Consider the following 15,892-nt stretch of genomic DNA (forward strand, 5'->3'; position numbering starts at 1 on the left):
GCGTGATCGGCGGGGCGGGGAGGGCTTTGGGCTGTTGGATCGACGCAGTAGGGGGGGCAGACTTATATAGTACTGGGGTTGCACAGCTTTCAAGCAATCGCGTCAGTTGGGTTGGATAGGTAGTGCGCTTTGGTCGAGTCTCGATGCGGGCAAGTGGGGGACGCTTTTTTTTTTATACCCAAAGATGGGATCAACGGTGGATTGAACATCCACCGTAGATCCCTTGAGTTTCTCCCGTGACGTTCATAGACGAGCCCCCCCCCCCCCCCCCCCCCCCCCCCCCCCTTTTCCATGAGAGAGAGAGAGAGACAGAGAGAGAGAGAGAGAGAGAGAGCCCCCCCCCTCCCCCCCGGGCCCCTGCACCCTAATAAGTGCCATGCCATGGCCTCCTTACGATTGCCTGTCCTCAGGCTGCTTGCCCAGCTCCGCCTCTTGCTACACGTGCCCCCCCCCCCCCCCGGCCTCTATCTCGAACCCCCCCTACAGCTGCCTGCTCTGCGGATTGTCCAGCAACACACAAGGAACTTTGGACATGTTACCATATAGCAACACCCATTGCGTTTTGTGTACTTCCTAGATAGAACTAGAAACTTTAGAGCTTTTTTCTAGATGGATCTAGCAAAATTATTATTTTACAGAATTTCCTATATGGTGAGTTGTAGTTTGCTACATGGAACTAGCAAATTCAAAATGCCTCTAGATTTTCTAAATGGTAAGTATGTGGAGTTGCTAGATCCAAGTAGGAAATTCCAAAATTTTTATATGGTAAGTTAGTAATTGCTAGATGAAACTAGCAATTTATAAGCTCCGTTGGGTTTCCTATATAGTAAGTTTGTAGAGTTGCTAGCTACAAAGAGCAAAATTATGAGTTTCTATATGGTAAGTTAAGAATTGCTCGATGGGACAAGCAATCTCAAGGTGCCTCTAGAGTTTTGTTATAGTAGCTATGTGGTTACTAGTTAGAGCGAGCAAATCCTAGGTCCAACACAATTACTGAATGGTAACTATCTACTTCTAAGCATTTACAATGAAAATCTAAGATTAGAATTGGTTTCCTATACGTTTCTTCTGATAGTCTGTTTGTTAACAAAAGCACAACATTTTGTACATTTTATCATGTAGGAAATTATATTCTTTCTCATTGTATTTGATAGAGTGCTTAACATCATGAGCTTCTAGTGAACATGCACAAATATCTAGTTAGGTGAAGTTACAGAAAAGGGAAAGATAGGCCCTTCAGGCATGCTTAGAGTAGTGTATTAAGGCAACTCAAATGTGGCTTGATAGTGTATGGCTCCATGTCTTGAAACTCTGGCTTAATGTACTGAAGAAAGCAAGTCAAGTGCAATGAGCAGGTTATGAAGCTTTAAGGCATCCATCTGCATGTGTTGTGATGCAAGGTTGCTTGCAAGCCATAATTTACATTACACTTTCCATATAGTCGAAATTGTTCATGATATTGTAAGCACTTTTTAACTATTTTTGGACTAGGCTCTAACACAAGCAATTCTAACTGCTTTATTTTTGCAGAGTTAATTCAACTTTTGACATCAACTTTTATCTTCTTTTGTGTTTATTTGTGTTACACTGTATTGCCTTTGCAGGACCAAGGTGTTGATAGAGGGATTGAGCTCTAGAATAAAATATAACAACTTGTCATGCCTTCCTTAGCTCTACATGCCATCACCCTCAACATAATCGCATGTGCCATATTATGCTACAAGAAATATTAGCACTCTTTGAGCAACACCGCTTGGTTGAAGCTACTTGCCAAAGTTTGGCAAGTATAATAACGAGCTCAAGGCCAACTTCTTCTTCTTTCAGTCTTGCATAAACTTCATCCAAGCCTAAGTAATAGCATGAGTGATTGTCAACAAAAAAACCCTTTTGGTTTCAAGTTTTACACTATTGTCAAATTTCTAGCAATTGTCCATGCAAGCTTCTTTTGATGGACTAGCTTTGTTACTTGTTTCAATGCTTCACTATATTACAAACTCCACCATAGTACTCTTTCCACACAAGCTAGAGCTCAATGATGTAGCTTTTCTTGAACCAAATATTCTAGCTATTCCAATCAACTACCTCGATCTCCAATAGCATGTACTCTCTTATAGAAGCTTTCAACAAAATTCCTTGGCATGTCATGCATAATGACTTTACCACAACATAGTGAGCTTCTAGAAGACACACCACATATCTAGCTAAGTGTGGTTGATGTCCTGATTCCTCACACCATATACTTACATATGTGCATTTTGAGGGTAGGAAATTACACCGATCTTATGCAACAAAATCACCTATTTGCATACATCTTGACCAAAATGAGAATATATCCTTATGTAAGTTCACTTGTATTTTGATTGTTGGTTGCTATTTTTTTACTCTTTCACTTCTTCAAATTCCATCTCCTCTCTTCAACTGTTTCACACTTAAAAGCTCAATTATAGGACCTGATGCATGAAGTATATCAAAAGCAATCAATATGTCAAAAGCTTATGATGCCCAGGTTAACTTTTTCTATTCATGAAAATATCCTACGATGGGACTTACATGTTGATCGTTCTTCACCATTAAGTGGCACTCACCATGCTTATGTGTCATGCACCCTTAAAAGCCCACACAATTTGCAAAGTTTGAATTAAATTATGCAACTTAATGTTGTGGCTATAGATTTCAATGTATAATGAGTATTGTCACATACATGAGAGAGAGCAATGAGTGGTGTATGATCATTGTTCACATGTGTGTGTGTGTGTGTGTGTGTGTGTGTGATAGAGAGAGAGAGAGAGAAATGAAATGAAAATGAAATGTTATATTAACGTCTTCAAAAGGCCAAAGTGACCTATGAGACCAGAAAATTACAATGTGGTGGATCTGATACAAAGTCAGAGTAACAAGATGACAAAAATGAAATGACAAATGTCACAATAAATTACTATGGAATCCTAAACTACTAGGTGTGAACTAAGAAGCTAGCTAGGATAGCTAGATCACAAAAGATCCAGCATCGGTCTTGCTGGCGGATCTCATCAATCTCCTCCATGGTCAGTAGTCTGACCGAGCGTCGTGCATGTCGAGCCAAAGTGATCCGAGTCCTTTGATGCAGCCTCCGCCGATGCTGTGTAGTCCTCCACAATCATGGGTGTCTGGATCTCCCCAGATCAGTCGCTCGATCGAACAGTGTGCCTCTGGTGTGAGACGACGAGCTTTGCTATGGTAGTAACTCCTTCGGGTGTCCAGTGGCAGCTCTAAAGAAATCTGTGATCTGTCTCTGAGACTGACTAGCCTCTCCTCTCATCAGGCTCTCTCTGTGTCTGCGTAGCTCGAGCAAAAACAAACCCAAGCATCCTTGATCGTCGTACTGCATGACTCTGGAGAATGGTCCAAAGCCCTCTATGAACAAGCAACGGAAGTGGCCTCGTATCTAGTAGTAGACGGGGCAGTGGCATGTGTAGTGCAACTCTGAGGCTTGATGTCACACAGGGGGCATGTCCTGGCCTTTGCTGGTACTCCGCTGTATCTCCCAGTCTCGATCCAACTGGTGTGAAGATGTGCGTATCTAGCCGATAGCACATCGTATCCCATGAGACAAGTGGGTGTCCATGTATCTGGGCCTCCTCAAAAAACCATCAACCGTAAGCTGAAGGAGATGCTCTCTGTAGAAAGCCATCTTTGTGCCTAGCTCCTGTGCTGGCTGTACCCATGTCCTCCTGGTGTCTAGCTGGGAGATTTGTCAAATCATGCTCCTTGTATTTCAACAGCTGTTGATTGGTGGTATCTTGAGAGAGAGAGAGAGCGCCCTCGTCCTGTCTTGCGGTCTGCAGGAGAGAGAGAGAGAGAGAGAGAGAGAGAGAGAGAGAGAGAGAGAGAGAGAGAGAGAGAGAGAGAGAGAGAGAGAGAGAGAGAGAGAGAGAGAGAGAGAGAGAGAGAGAGAGAGAGAGAGAGAGAGAGAGAGAGAGAGAGAGAGAGAGAGAGAGAGAGAGAGAGAGAGAGAGAGAGAGAGAGATGGTAATCTTATTGATGTCTTTCCTCTGATAAAATCCATTAGACAGGGCTGCCATGTTGCCCCTTATTGTATGATGTCTACTATGATGCATTGGGATGGCTGGTGCAGGCAGAATTGGAGGCAGGCAAGATAAAAGGTATCCCACATCCCTGGTGCAGCAATTTGCTAATGATACAAATGCTCTGACGAGGTAGGAATATGAGCGATCTATTACCAGATAATCAAGGATTAATAGAAGATGGTCAAGTTTTCAGTTGTATCTAAAACAATATGCATGAGTGCACCAATCCATTGTTGTTGGTCAAGTCAGGTCCATAGCAAAATCAGGGTATACCCAATAGTTGATTGCTACTGGGGTGTCCATGGTAGCTTCTTCATCGACTTGGTCTCACTATTTCTCTACACTATGAGTTGCAAAGAGGGTGTTAGAGGTATGTCATCTCAAGTAAATTTCCCGATAAAAACCCATTATTTATTTTGGCTTTTAGGGATTTACTCTACTTATTTGTGGGTAGGGAAACCTATAGATGGGAAACAATAGAGGTATGTTGACTAAATTTGAAGGTGTTCTCATCTTCAAATTCAAATTTAGAGGTCAATCTCAAAATTTATAGGGGGATTACACTAATCCTAGGCCATGGAACTTCAACCTAGAGCGTAGGAGGACATTGGCTGGACACAGTTCAACTTCAACTTAGAGCTTGCGATAGTGGCCGGACACATTTATCCCAAGAGATCTTAAAGATCTATTCGACGAGGAGAGTTGAACTCAAGACTTGTTATTCAAGAGAGAGAGAGAGAGAGAGAGAGAGAGAGAGAGAGAGAGAGAGAGAGAGAGAGAGAGAGAGAGAGAGAGAGAGAGAGAGAGAGAGAGAGAGAGAGAGAGAGAGAGAGAGAGAGAGAGAGAGAGAGAGAGAGAGAAATGAAATGAAATGAAATGTTATATTAACGTCTTCAAAAGGCCAGAATGACCTATGAGACCAAACTGATACAAAAGTCGTGAATTTGTTACAATGTCTGGGTACCTTAGTACTAAAGTACTAAGTGTAAAGGTAAATGTGAAAAACTAAATACAAAGTATTAAATAAACTTCTTAGGAGCATTCTGGGTGTCTAGCTAGAATGCTTCTAATCCTTTGTTGTAGTCTCCTCCGGTGAAGTGTGCTTCTGCATCTTGGTCGTGGTCATCTCGATTTCCTAAGCTCAATCGCTCTGTCAATTAGGGTGCCTTTGGTATGAATGTGGGTACTCCTTTGTGTTGGCTATTGGCCTCTTGCTTCCCCTTCCACTCCTGCTTCTCTCGATCCGAAGAAATCTGTGATCTGCCTCTGAGGCTGTAGTGCTCTTTGTCTTCTCATTAGATTATCCCTGTGCCGATGTAGTTCGAGTAGGTACAAGCCTAAGCATCTTTGATCTTGGTATTGCATGATTCTATCTAGAGGTCCAAAGCCTTCTTTAAAGAGGCAATGAAAACACTCACGTATCTCATAGTATACTGTGCAGTGGCATATATAGTGTAATTCTGTCTCCGGCTACATTCCGCATAACTTGCAAATTGTGCTTCAGGTGGGATTCCCCTAAATCTGCCAAATTCATTTTCCAAATGGTGTGAGGATGTACGAATCTGACCAATAGCACATCTCAAACCATGAGACAGGTGGGTATCCATGTAACTCGGGTGAATCACAAATCCATCTCCAGATAGTTGTAGGAAGTTTTCTTTGTAGTCGGCCATCTTCGTGCCCAATTCTTATGTAGGGTCTACCCATGTCCTCTTAGTATCCAACTGTATAAGATCCTGTCGGATGATTTTATTAATCTCCGTTCGTGCAATTGCCAGTGATGGAGCCTCAAGAGAGTATTGGAAGGGGGGTAATCTTTCCATACTGAACCCGTGTCTCTGAAACCACGAGGACAGTTGCGCATACCATCATGATGTATCCCCTTTCATTGCCAATTGTCGAGAGGATTCGAGTGCTAGTCTAGTATATCGGCCATTATTTGTATCCCACAAACCAGTCTATTTATATCCCATTATTCGAGTGCCAGTCTATTTATATCGGACATATCGTCACAGAGAGAGAGAGAGAGAGAGAGAGAGAGAGAGAGAGAGAGAGAGAGATCAGCTGTGCAATATCGGCCCGAAGCTGCTACTGCGCGCGTCAGATGCTTCCCGAAGGTTAATTGCTGCTGCGCGTGTCAGAAGCTGCCCGAAGCTACACGAGACACCAGTTCATTGCTGCTGCGCGCGTCATCTGCTGCCCGCCGTTGACGAATTTGCTGCCCGATTGCGCCTACTGAGCAGGTAACTTTCTTTTAATAATTTTGTAATTCTTTTAAACCCAAACCCACCCCCCCCCCCCCCCCCCCCCCCCCCCCCCCCCCCTCCCCCCTTCCCTCCCCAAACCCAAAATCTGAGCAATAACTTTGATGAACTATGCTTCGTGCAAAAAAAAAAAAAAAAAAACCAGAGTTCCTCATTCCGGCAAATTAAAATGTGTCTTAATTTGAGCCCTGTCCCTCCACCCCAAAAAAATAAAAAATAAAACTTCTTTTAAGAATTCTTTGAAAGCTCTCAGTGTTTGGTAAAAATGCGTCTTAGCTTAATATTGTGGCGTTTTTTGTTTGAATTTCCTCTTGGCAAATTCAAGGAAAGGAATTGTGTATGTTTGGAAAAATAATGTTTTCGAACACTACTTGGCTTTGTGTTAAGATGCTCGGCAATGACAATGTCAGCCGGTTTAGGGTTGGCAATTTAAAATGTAGAGGTAAATCTCAAAATTTGTAAGTGGGATTACACTAAACGGCTTTTTTTAATCATGAAGAGAGAGAACTTACGCATCTTGTAGTCATGGACTCATTATGGAGGGAGAGAGAGAGAAACTTTGGTCCCCATAAATGAACTAGGGATATTCTTTTGACTCTAGCACATAACATGAGGGCCTACACTTTGGCATACATGACTCAAAATAGGTATACATGCATACATGCTCCAAGTGGGACCTCACATAAAGGTTACGATAATGGCCATAGCCCATACCCTTCCGCTTGGGCTTTGGACTATGATCGAGATAATCGACAACTAAGGAAGACATACACCACCCCCATGACCCGGGGGGGGGGGGGGGGGGGGGGGGGGGGGGGCGTTGGCCTTTAAAATGATAGGCCAGGCTAGAGCCCAATTGTTGGTAGACATAGGTATTTGCTATGGATGCAAAAGAACCATGGAAGACATAGACCACATGTCTGTTAATTGTAAGACATAGACCACATATGAACCATCCACTATCTAAATGGGTGGGGGGAAGACTTATGGGCATTTGCTGTAGATTGAAAAGAACCATAGAAGACATAGCCCAAGTGTTTGTTAATTTATTAGGACAGTGAGTGGGTTGCTTGTAATAAGCACACCATTTTGAATGAAGGGGCAATAAGCACACCATTTTGAGAGAGAGAGAGAGAGAGAGAGAGAGAGAGAGAGAGAGAGACATATCGGGACATATCAAATCTGTTAAAGATGCTAATGGCTTTGTGTTAAAGATGCTAATGTTTTGACTGTAAAGATGCTAATATTCTAAATCCGTAGTATTCTTTTCATTGTTCTTTGGTTGCTAGTTCAAAATGTCTCTTCAAAATCACTTGTCCACTGGGCTTCAAGATGATGGAGAACGAGCTTTCTTTTTACGAACATTTTCTCGTGAGCTACGAGAAGATCTAGCATCACAATATTGCCAAGATCTTTTGCAACGCTCGGAGATAAAAGTGTTATGGCCAGAAATAAGATATAACTTATTTTCTAACGGGAAAAAAGTTTGGAATATACAAAAGATTTTTCTTGACGATTTGGTTGATTGGGATGGAAATTTAAACTTAGTGTTGGCAAAAGAAAAGTTAGGCCTTATCAAATATTACAAAGTGACCCACTATGGAGGTGGAAACATGTCTTTGTCATTGATGAACTATAGAATGAGTATGATAATCCGTCTCATTTCGGCTAAAAGACTTTGTACTTATGAAAAGCCTTGGTAGATTCAAAATAAGTTACATAGAAGAATACTTTTATGAGATCATTTACTTCTTGTGAAGTTAAAGTAATTTATGTATTTTCATGTTTGTTTATTTCTCATAGCATTGAAGTGCTTAACTTTGTAACGGAGAGAGAACTTGTGTTTGATGAATGGGCTAGTACCTCTTGGAAAGCCATAATTTATTTCTCTTAGAGCATGTTGTGTTGTAGCTTAATGAATATTACAAACATGGGTAGTTATTTTTCTTTGACAGTTATGGAGAGAACACAGTTTTGGAAGTGTGATTGCAATTATCTTTGCAAGCATTCTGACAATGGCTGGTGCCTTGTAACCAAGCGTACCTTTTATCACCACAAACAACAAGATGTTCTAGGAAATCTCCATCCTTCCATTAGCAAAAAACAAAAAATGGATTCAGAACAAAGACTAGATCTTGCCAATGACCTGAGTGATAGTAGAGCAATTAACCATCTAGAAGAACACATTGATGGACCCCATAATGCAACACCTACCCGAGCCATGGGACAAGGCAAGAAGCCCAACAATTCTCAAAGAAATACATGGTGCACATGTAACATGTATTGTGCAGGTGGTAGACAAGTTCATGCATCAACCTATTATCGCCATCAAGCTTTGGCACATAACTTTGAAAGCTTCAAAAATAGTTTTGGATTATCTTCTCCACTAGATTCAGAAGGAAACATGGAAGAGAAGCTGGTCTCTCAGGAGAGTCCATACTCTGGAGATTATATGATCTATATGGATTTGATCTCTCTCTAGATTTAGTCTACGACCCAATGCATATCTTATCATTGAATGTATTCAAGAAATATATCTCACATTTATTTGAAAGTGTTGAGGCTCCTTTGAAGAAAGAAATCGATGTTGTTGTGTGTGTTGTTAAAAAGGCAGCACCTACCTCCATTCGATATGGACGTTGGCCTAACTCCCCAAGCATCTACTTTGCAAGCTTCAAGACAGAGGAGAACCAAAAGTTCATTCAGTGGTGTCTACCATATGTTTTGAGAGTTGTTAGTGGCATTCCTCCTGAAATGCATGTCTTGGGATTTTTGCTGATTGACATTGCACACAACTTCTACAACCATATTAGAGATCATGGATGGTCTGTGAAAGACATAGAAGTTGTGAAGACATTGCTACAATCATGGAGAGTTCGAAATGAAGAAATATTTGGTGCGAACTCATCACCTCTAGAACATGTAGCTGGTATGTATATCTTGATTAGTTAACAATAAGTTTGATATATTTGTTCAGGAGAATAATCTCTTGATAGCTTGTTTATAGGTAATGGTGAGATGCTTGATGATGTCTTGCGCCATGGGTTGCATGACCGCTTTTGGTGTTACATATTTGAGCGTCTTGTAAAGGCATACAGCTCCATCAAAACAAATAACATAGAGGATGAAGCTTCATTTGCAAAGTTCTATTTGAGAAGGTTCTTCACAAGAGCTTTTCAGGCTATCCGTGGTGATAGTGACAATCTCTTACCTTCTGAAAGGTTTTTGAAGGACCTACATTGTGCATTGATTCTTTCTCAAAGCAGCTCGCTATTAGCAGATGCTCCATCACATGATTTCTCTCCATCACATATGGATGGGCTATTGGTTGTGTCTTCAATTGAAAAGGCTAAATCTATGTGGAGTGATCTATTAAAATATGGAAGCAATTCACCATGCACTAGAAATGTTCTTCTCAAGGGGATTGCAATATCAAAGAAGAGATGCACTTATAGAGATCCTACTAGTGAAGAGAAAACTTATCTAAAGAAGTTTTGGAACATTCCAGAGCAGTACTTCCAATGTTTGGAAGTAAAGACATACCAAAAGGTCCTCTTTAAAGGGGATATATTTAATGTGGGCGCCAATGTCATAGTGAAGGTGGATACCGATGATGCAACGGTGGAACACAGAGGTCATTGGAAGGCTTGTATAACATCCTTGTTCTCAACACAACTTGATGGAAAGTGTATGCTTTTCTTTGGTGGACGGTATTACAAGCAATGCATTGTGGGAAATGAGGACTCATAACAATTGTTAATGGATCCAGTTACTCAAATGAGTGTGCTTGAGAAGGCCCCTTTGCCTTTCACATGGGATTGTGTTCGGCCCATCTACTCTATACTTCACAAATTTATTCCATTGCCAATACCAAGGAGGCAAAGGCTCATTGCTTATGAGGTGAAGGATTTGAGGCAGTGTGATAGCTTGTTAATGGACGGAGGTTGTGGAAATGTTCCATTATGGGTGGAGGTCCATGATATAGTTCAAGTGTGCTTGAATAGCGAGAATGCAATACAGATTCAACATGCTGTTGTTAGAGAGACTAATTACGAAAGGAAAAGGGCAAAGCTTGCTTTATTTGAGCATGATGCATACCGACAAAACACTTATAAAGTTTGCAGAGAGGAGCATCAATGGAGAAGTTGGGATACATGTTCCATTCAAATTAAAGATTGGAGAGTCACAAAACAAAAAAAGGTTATAAAGCCTGGACAGACGGCTAGATGGATACCTATTGTTTGGCATTCTCCATAGACATATAATTGTGGTAGCCCCTTTTATTCAATCACTGCTAGTAATCTTGTGGAAATATTTTAGAAAGACTATTGCTTCATGAATGACAATTTTTGTATTCATTGTTATGGTGTTCTTTACATATCTTTTGTATAACTTCACTCATATGGTATGCAAGCATGGCTAGTACATTTGTGGAAGTAGTTTAGAATGACTATTGCTTTATGGATGACAATTGCTAACTTCATTGTTACGATGTTCTTTGCATATCTTTCTTAGAACCTCATCATAGAGTATGCTAGAACTTCTGGGAGACCTGCTTTATGGATGGATATTATTGTACTTATTGTTAGTATGCAAGCATGGCTAGTATACTTGTAGAAGTAGTTTAAAATTCATATTATTTTATACATGACAATTGTTGTATTCATTGTCACAGTTTTCTTTACATGTCTTTCTAAAACATTACTTATAAAGTAATGACAAGTGTGTGTATAATTTTTGAGATAAACTTTGTTACTTAAATGTCTTGCTGCTCATGTGTGTGTTCAATGCTTTGTCTTTTCAGATATGAGTTATCCACAGTCCTTTGTGGAGCAACTAGTATCTTTCTCTAATGAAGAGGCCCTCAAATTTTTAGATTCTTGGAGGGCCAATCATCTTGGAAATAAGAGAGTTGTTTCTTCTCCATCTAGCATCTCTATAGGTGTTGACACTACTAGCAACGAGAAATATGACCCAATCATATATGAGTAGGTGTTTAGACCTCCACCTCCTAAGCTTAGAGAACCCAATAAAGTCTATGGTAAGGATTTCCTCTTAAAAGAGGGTAATAACCAACATAGAGTTCTTTATTCAAACTATGGGTTTGTTAGAGGATGGTTTGCCAAACACAAGCCATTTGGAGACCTTAGAAATAATATGGAGAGAAAGAATACCGTGTTGGATGTAATAAGAAAAAATAAAGGTGAGCTTAAGCCTGTAATAGTAGCTGGACAAAATTATCATTGGAAAGAAGAGGACGTTTATACATGGGCCATCAAGTCTCTTGCGGCAAAACGAAAATGGAGAAAAAAGAAACCAAACAACGAATTATCTTCTAGCACCCCAATGGTATGTGTCATTTTGTAGGATTTTCTCTAAGTAATGAACTTCTATTATGTCAAAGTATAATCGAAATGTTTTCATGAGATTAGATAGAAAAAGAAAAAGATGATGATGATGATAACCAAGAATTTCATGAGAATGATGGAGGAGAAAGTGAACTACAAGGAGAAAGTGAGCTAGGAGAATATGGTTCACTCACAAAACTTGTGAGTAATCCTCTAAGGTATTGGAAATTTATATGAAAACTAATGATGAAGAAAGTAATGCTTTTGTTGTTATTGAATAGCTAAAGGATGCTTGTGCACAAGAAACCACTTGTATATCTATTGAAGAAGAAGAGGAGCAACCACAAGCTACTCATGTAAGCACTTCTATCTCAAAATAACAATAATGTATGACCTATCATGATAAAATTTGTTATTATGTGTTTACAGAGAGACGGAAGCATACATTCCTAAGATGCCATGGGAAAATCATGATTTACAAAGTGATGCTTATGAGGTATGTGTGGTTTACTCCTCTCTCTCTCTCTCTCTCTCTCTCTCACACACACACACACACACACACACACACACACACACACACACACACACACACACACACACACACACACACACACACACACACACACATACACACAAGCGTGTGCGCACACACACACACACACACACACACACACAAAGATATCAATTGAAATAATTGAGGTAAATTTAGCTAGTTTTGTGTACATGTGTGTATGTGTGTGTGAGATATCCAAATTCAATTGCTTAATGCGCAGGCATATAGAAACTACATGCAAGATGAAGAGTTTGTCCAATGCTATCAAGAAAAGGATATGGAAGTAAACAATGAATTAGATGAGTGTGAAGACCATATCACAAAAATGGTACAATTCTAATTCATGTATTGTTTTTCACTCTAAAACTTTTTGTTGATTGCACCCTCTCATAAATAATTTTTGAATGAAAAAATCAATGGAAGAACACAAATTATAAGTGGCATAAACCAAGAACAGAAAAGAAAAAGCACACGAAAGCGCAAGGTACTATTTACAGATGCTTCACATGGAATATTTATTTAATGAAATACTTACCCTACTTAATTTTAATGTTATAAAAAAGCCATGTTTTCCCACTTCTATAGGCTACTTCTAAGATTGAAGAGCTACTAAAGGAGAAAGATCAAGCTTCGAAGTTTTTGAAGCTTAAAAAGAAAAAGGTTTTTTTCTTCACAAGAATAAGATTCTTTAAATATTTTTGCATGTGGCTACAAAATAAAAGAGTGGACTTTAATTGTTTTAGGAGCAGAAATCTGATGGGGGATGTTCAATGAATCAAAATCAATGTGTGTTGGAATTTCAGGTATGCAATAAAAGCTAAAAACATTGCCTTACTTATGTTCACAAAAATAATACGTCACTTTTTAAACCATGTTATTTTGTTATGACAATTATGTAGGCACGAAATTTGTCCAGGGATGACAAAGAGACTATATTAATGAAGTGGCTAAATCTCAAGAAAGTACAAGACTTGTACCACTTGATCAAGCCAACGTATTTTGCTATGCAGAAATCGAATAGTTTCCTCAAGAAGAGAGCAAATGAGGATACTAATAAATCCACTATGTGTGAAGATTTAGTTACATGGCTTTTGTTAGAAGGCCTGATAATTTTTGATTTTGATAAAGTTGGCTCTTTATCTATGAAGGATATCATTGTAACAAATGACAAGTAGTTTTATAATCCAACCACATGATTTAAGAATTGTAGCATGTAACACACGTTATGTAAGCTTTCATTTGTTATACTCATAGCTATCTTTATGAATTAAGCCTACTTTAGTCTCCTAATGTTGAAGTAATCTCTCCTAAATTGTTTGCTCGTGGAAATTTTTTTAGATCAATTACTATTTTGTGTCTACATGTTCCTTAATAAATTATTAGGTGAACTACTAGGTTGTTAATAGAAAAGTTACTAGATGAACTACTAGTTTGCAAGCAACTGTCCTTATATATTACTAGATGACTTGCTAGGTCGTAAACAAAAATTTCTAGTTGACTTACTCATTTGAAAACACCGATATGTAAGGTCAAACTAGTAATTGAGTCAACTCTTACATTGAACTAGTGATCTTTTTACCATATTGAGACTTGAATTGCCATATGGATATTCAACTCTCCATATAGTAACAAAATTACTATATGTAGCATCTAGGAGTTGTCTCTTTTTTACTAGTTTGCACTCTTACTAGATGTGTGTATTGAAACTAGTGAATCATCTAGCAATCATATATTTTTTACTATATGGTAAGCTGTCCAAAGCCCCTTGTGACAGAAGCACTACTGCGCGAGAAAGAAAATGTAGACACTGCACGAGAAAGAAACTGAAAACTACGGACGCCTGTAGCTGCACTGCATCAACGAGAGAGAGAGAGAGAGAGAGAGAGAGAGAGAGAGAGAGAGAGAGAGAGAGAGAGAGAGAGAGAGAGAGAGAGAGAGAGAGTAGCACGCCCATTGTGGCCTCCCACCATGCGTGCGCTGCTGCTCCTCTATGGAGTGTGCGAGCGAAAGGGAGAGAGAGGAGGGCGGTTACGAGGCGAGGGGCATTGCCCCCATATGGCCTCAACTGGAGAGAGGGATAAGGCGATTAGACCACCTCACAGGGCCACATGGCCCTGCCCGGCCTTGCCACCTGCAGCACGTCCCCGCTACTCCTTTTCCTTCACCAAAACTGTGCGCATCCTCAGGAGATTCCGCCTTTCCACTGTTTTTTGAAAATGGGGCACACATACTTCTTCTTTTTCTCTCTGTGTGCACCCCTGGTGTTGCTCTTCAAGAAGCCTTTTTGAAAGGCAGTGGGCGGTGCTCTCTCTCTCTCTCTCTCTCTCTCTCTCTCTCTCTCTCTCTCTCTCTCTCTCTCTCTCTCTCTCTCTCTCTCTCTCTCTCTCTCTCTCTCTCTCTCTCTCTCTCTCTCTCTCTCCCCCCCCGACAAACACCTGGTGGAGCTCTTCGCGATGGGTGTCTGAAAGCCGGTGGGCGATGCTCTGTGTGTGTGTGTGTGTGTGTGTGTGACCAGCGCTCTGCAGAGGGGGAAAGGCAGCGGGCCAATGAGGGGTGTGCTTGTGGCTCGAAATGCAGGAGCAGGGAGCGATGAGGAGGTGGAGTGGGGAGACGGGCTTACGTCACGGGGGGGAGGGATGATGAGGGAGCTTCGGCAGGAGCAGCTCGTAGAGGGTTGGGGGGGACACGCCAACAGGCGACAGAAGCGGGCTGATGAGGAGTGTGCTTGTGCCTTGAGGAGCAGGAGCAGGAGTAGGAGCGAGACTCAGAGAGCGATGAGGAGGTAGGGAGGCGCGTCGGCGAGGTGGAGGAGGTAGAGGGGGAAGGCAGGCTTACGTGGGGGAGGAGGAGCAGCTCGTAGAGGACACGCCATTGGACAAGGGAAGGAGTATGTATGTATATAATATGAGTGGTCCATTTTCATTTTTTTTATAGCAAAATTCACAATTGTAAGTGAATCAACCCAAATAATTACAAGGTCTTGTCATGCTCGTGTTGAGAAATGACGTCATCCAGGGACCATAACTACGTCATCCAGGGACCATAATTACATCAGCTATCAGGGCAACCATCCCACCCAACTCGCCCCCTTATCCTTGATACATAGGGTCCCTTATCATGTTCTTCTGAGATCTTTTAATTACCGGTAGTCAAGATTTTCTCCTGTCTTAGGCATGCCCTCTGTTGTCAACAAGGCACAAGTAGTCATAGAACAATCCTCCAAGTGTTGCTTGCGTCCGAGAGTCCGTATTAGCACTTTGCTTTTTTGTATAATTTCTGCGAAGCTTGCCACCTCAAGACCTCTTTCCAACACACGGCGGTTTCTTATCTGCGATACATTATGTAAGAAGACGTACCTGACGATTTGAGTGCTGATGAGGATGGCAGGACCACCTGGATTCTTCCCTCCAAGGAAAAGATCAGTCTTGTAAAAACCAATTTTTCATGTTCTTTGGACCCACTTGCATATTTTCCCTGCGAGGCCTTTGATAGTTGGGCAATCCATAAAGAGGTGAGCCAGATCTTCCCTAGCCAACCTGCACCCCAAGCATCGATCTGACCCAATCCCTCTTTCCTGAATCTTCACCCCCATCGGTAGAGCACCCCAAATTACCTTCCACAAAAATACCTTCATGTGCTGTGGAACCTTTGGCTTCCATA

At 40.9% G+C, this 15,892-nt stretch overlaps 1 protein-coding gene and 2 pseudogenes across 1 annotated transcript; all 3 read left to right on the top strand.

Moving 5' to 3' along the window:
• Nucleotides 1–8,830: 8,830 nt before the first annotated feature.
• On the top strand, nucleotides 8,831–10,011 carry LOC147443142 (uncharacterized; annotated as a pseudogene).
• Nucleotides 9,455–10,588, top strand: LOC147443143 (uncharacterized). The gene has a single exon (XM_086529794.1). The coding sequence runs from the start codon at nucleotides 10,091–10,093 to the stop codon at nucleotides 10,586–10,588; it is 498 nt and encodes a 165-aa protein (XP_086385920.1). The 5' UTR covers nucleotides 9,455–10,090.
• A 549-nt stretch (nucleotides 10,589–11,137) lies between these two features.
• LOC147443144 (uncharacterized) lies at nucleotides 11,138–12,572 on the top strand (annotated as a pseudogene).
• The last annotated feature ends 3,320 nt before the right edge of the window (nucleotides 12,573–15,892 follow it).

This window comes from Adiantum capillus-veneris, chromosome 14 (assembly GCF_014529385.1).
Source record: "Adiantum capillus-veneris isolate H3 chromosome 14, ASM1452938v2, whole genome shotgun sequence".
In the NCBI taxonomy this organism is placed as follows: Eukaryota; Viridiplantae; Streptophyta; class Polypodiopsida; order Polypodiales; family Pteridaceae; genus Adiantum; species Adiantum capillus-veneris.

Bases quoted from the DNA above. Each gene is read 5' to 3' on its own strand.
- LOC147443143 (XM_086529794.1), top strand. From the start codon at position 10,091: ATGGATCCAGTTACTCAAATGAGTGTGCTTGAGAAGGCCCCTTTGCCT.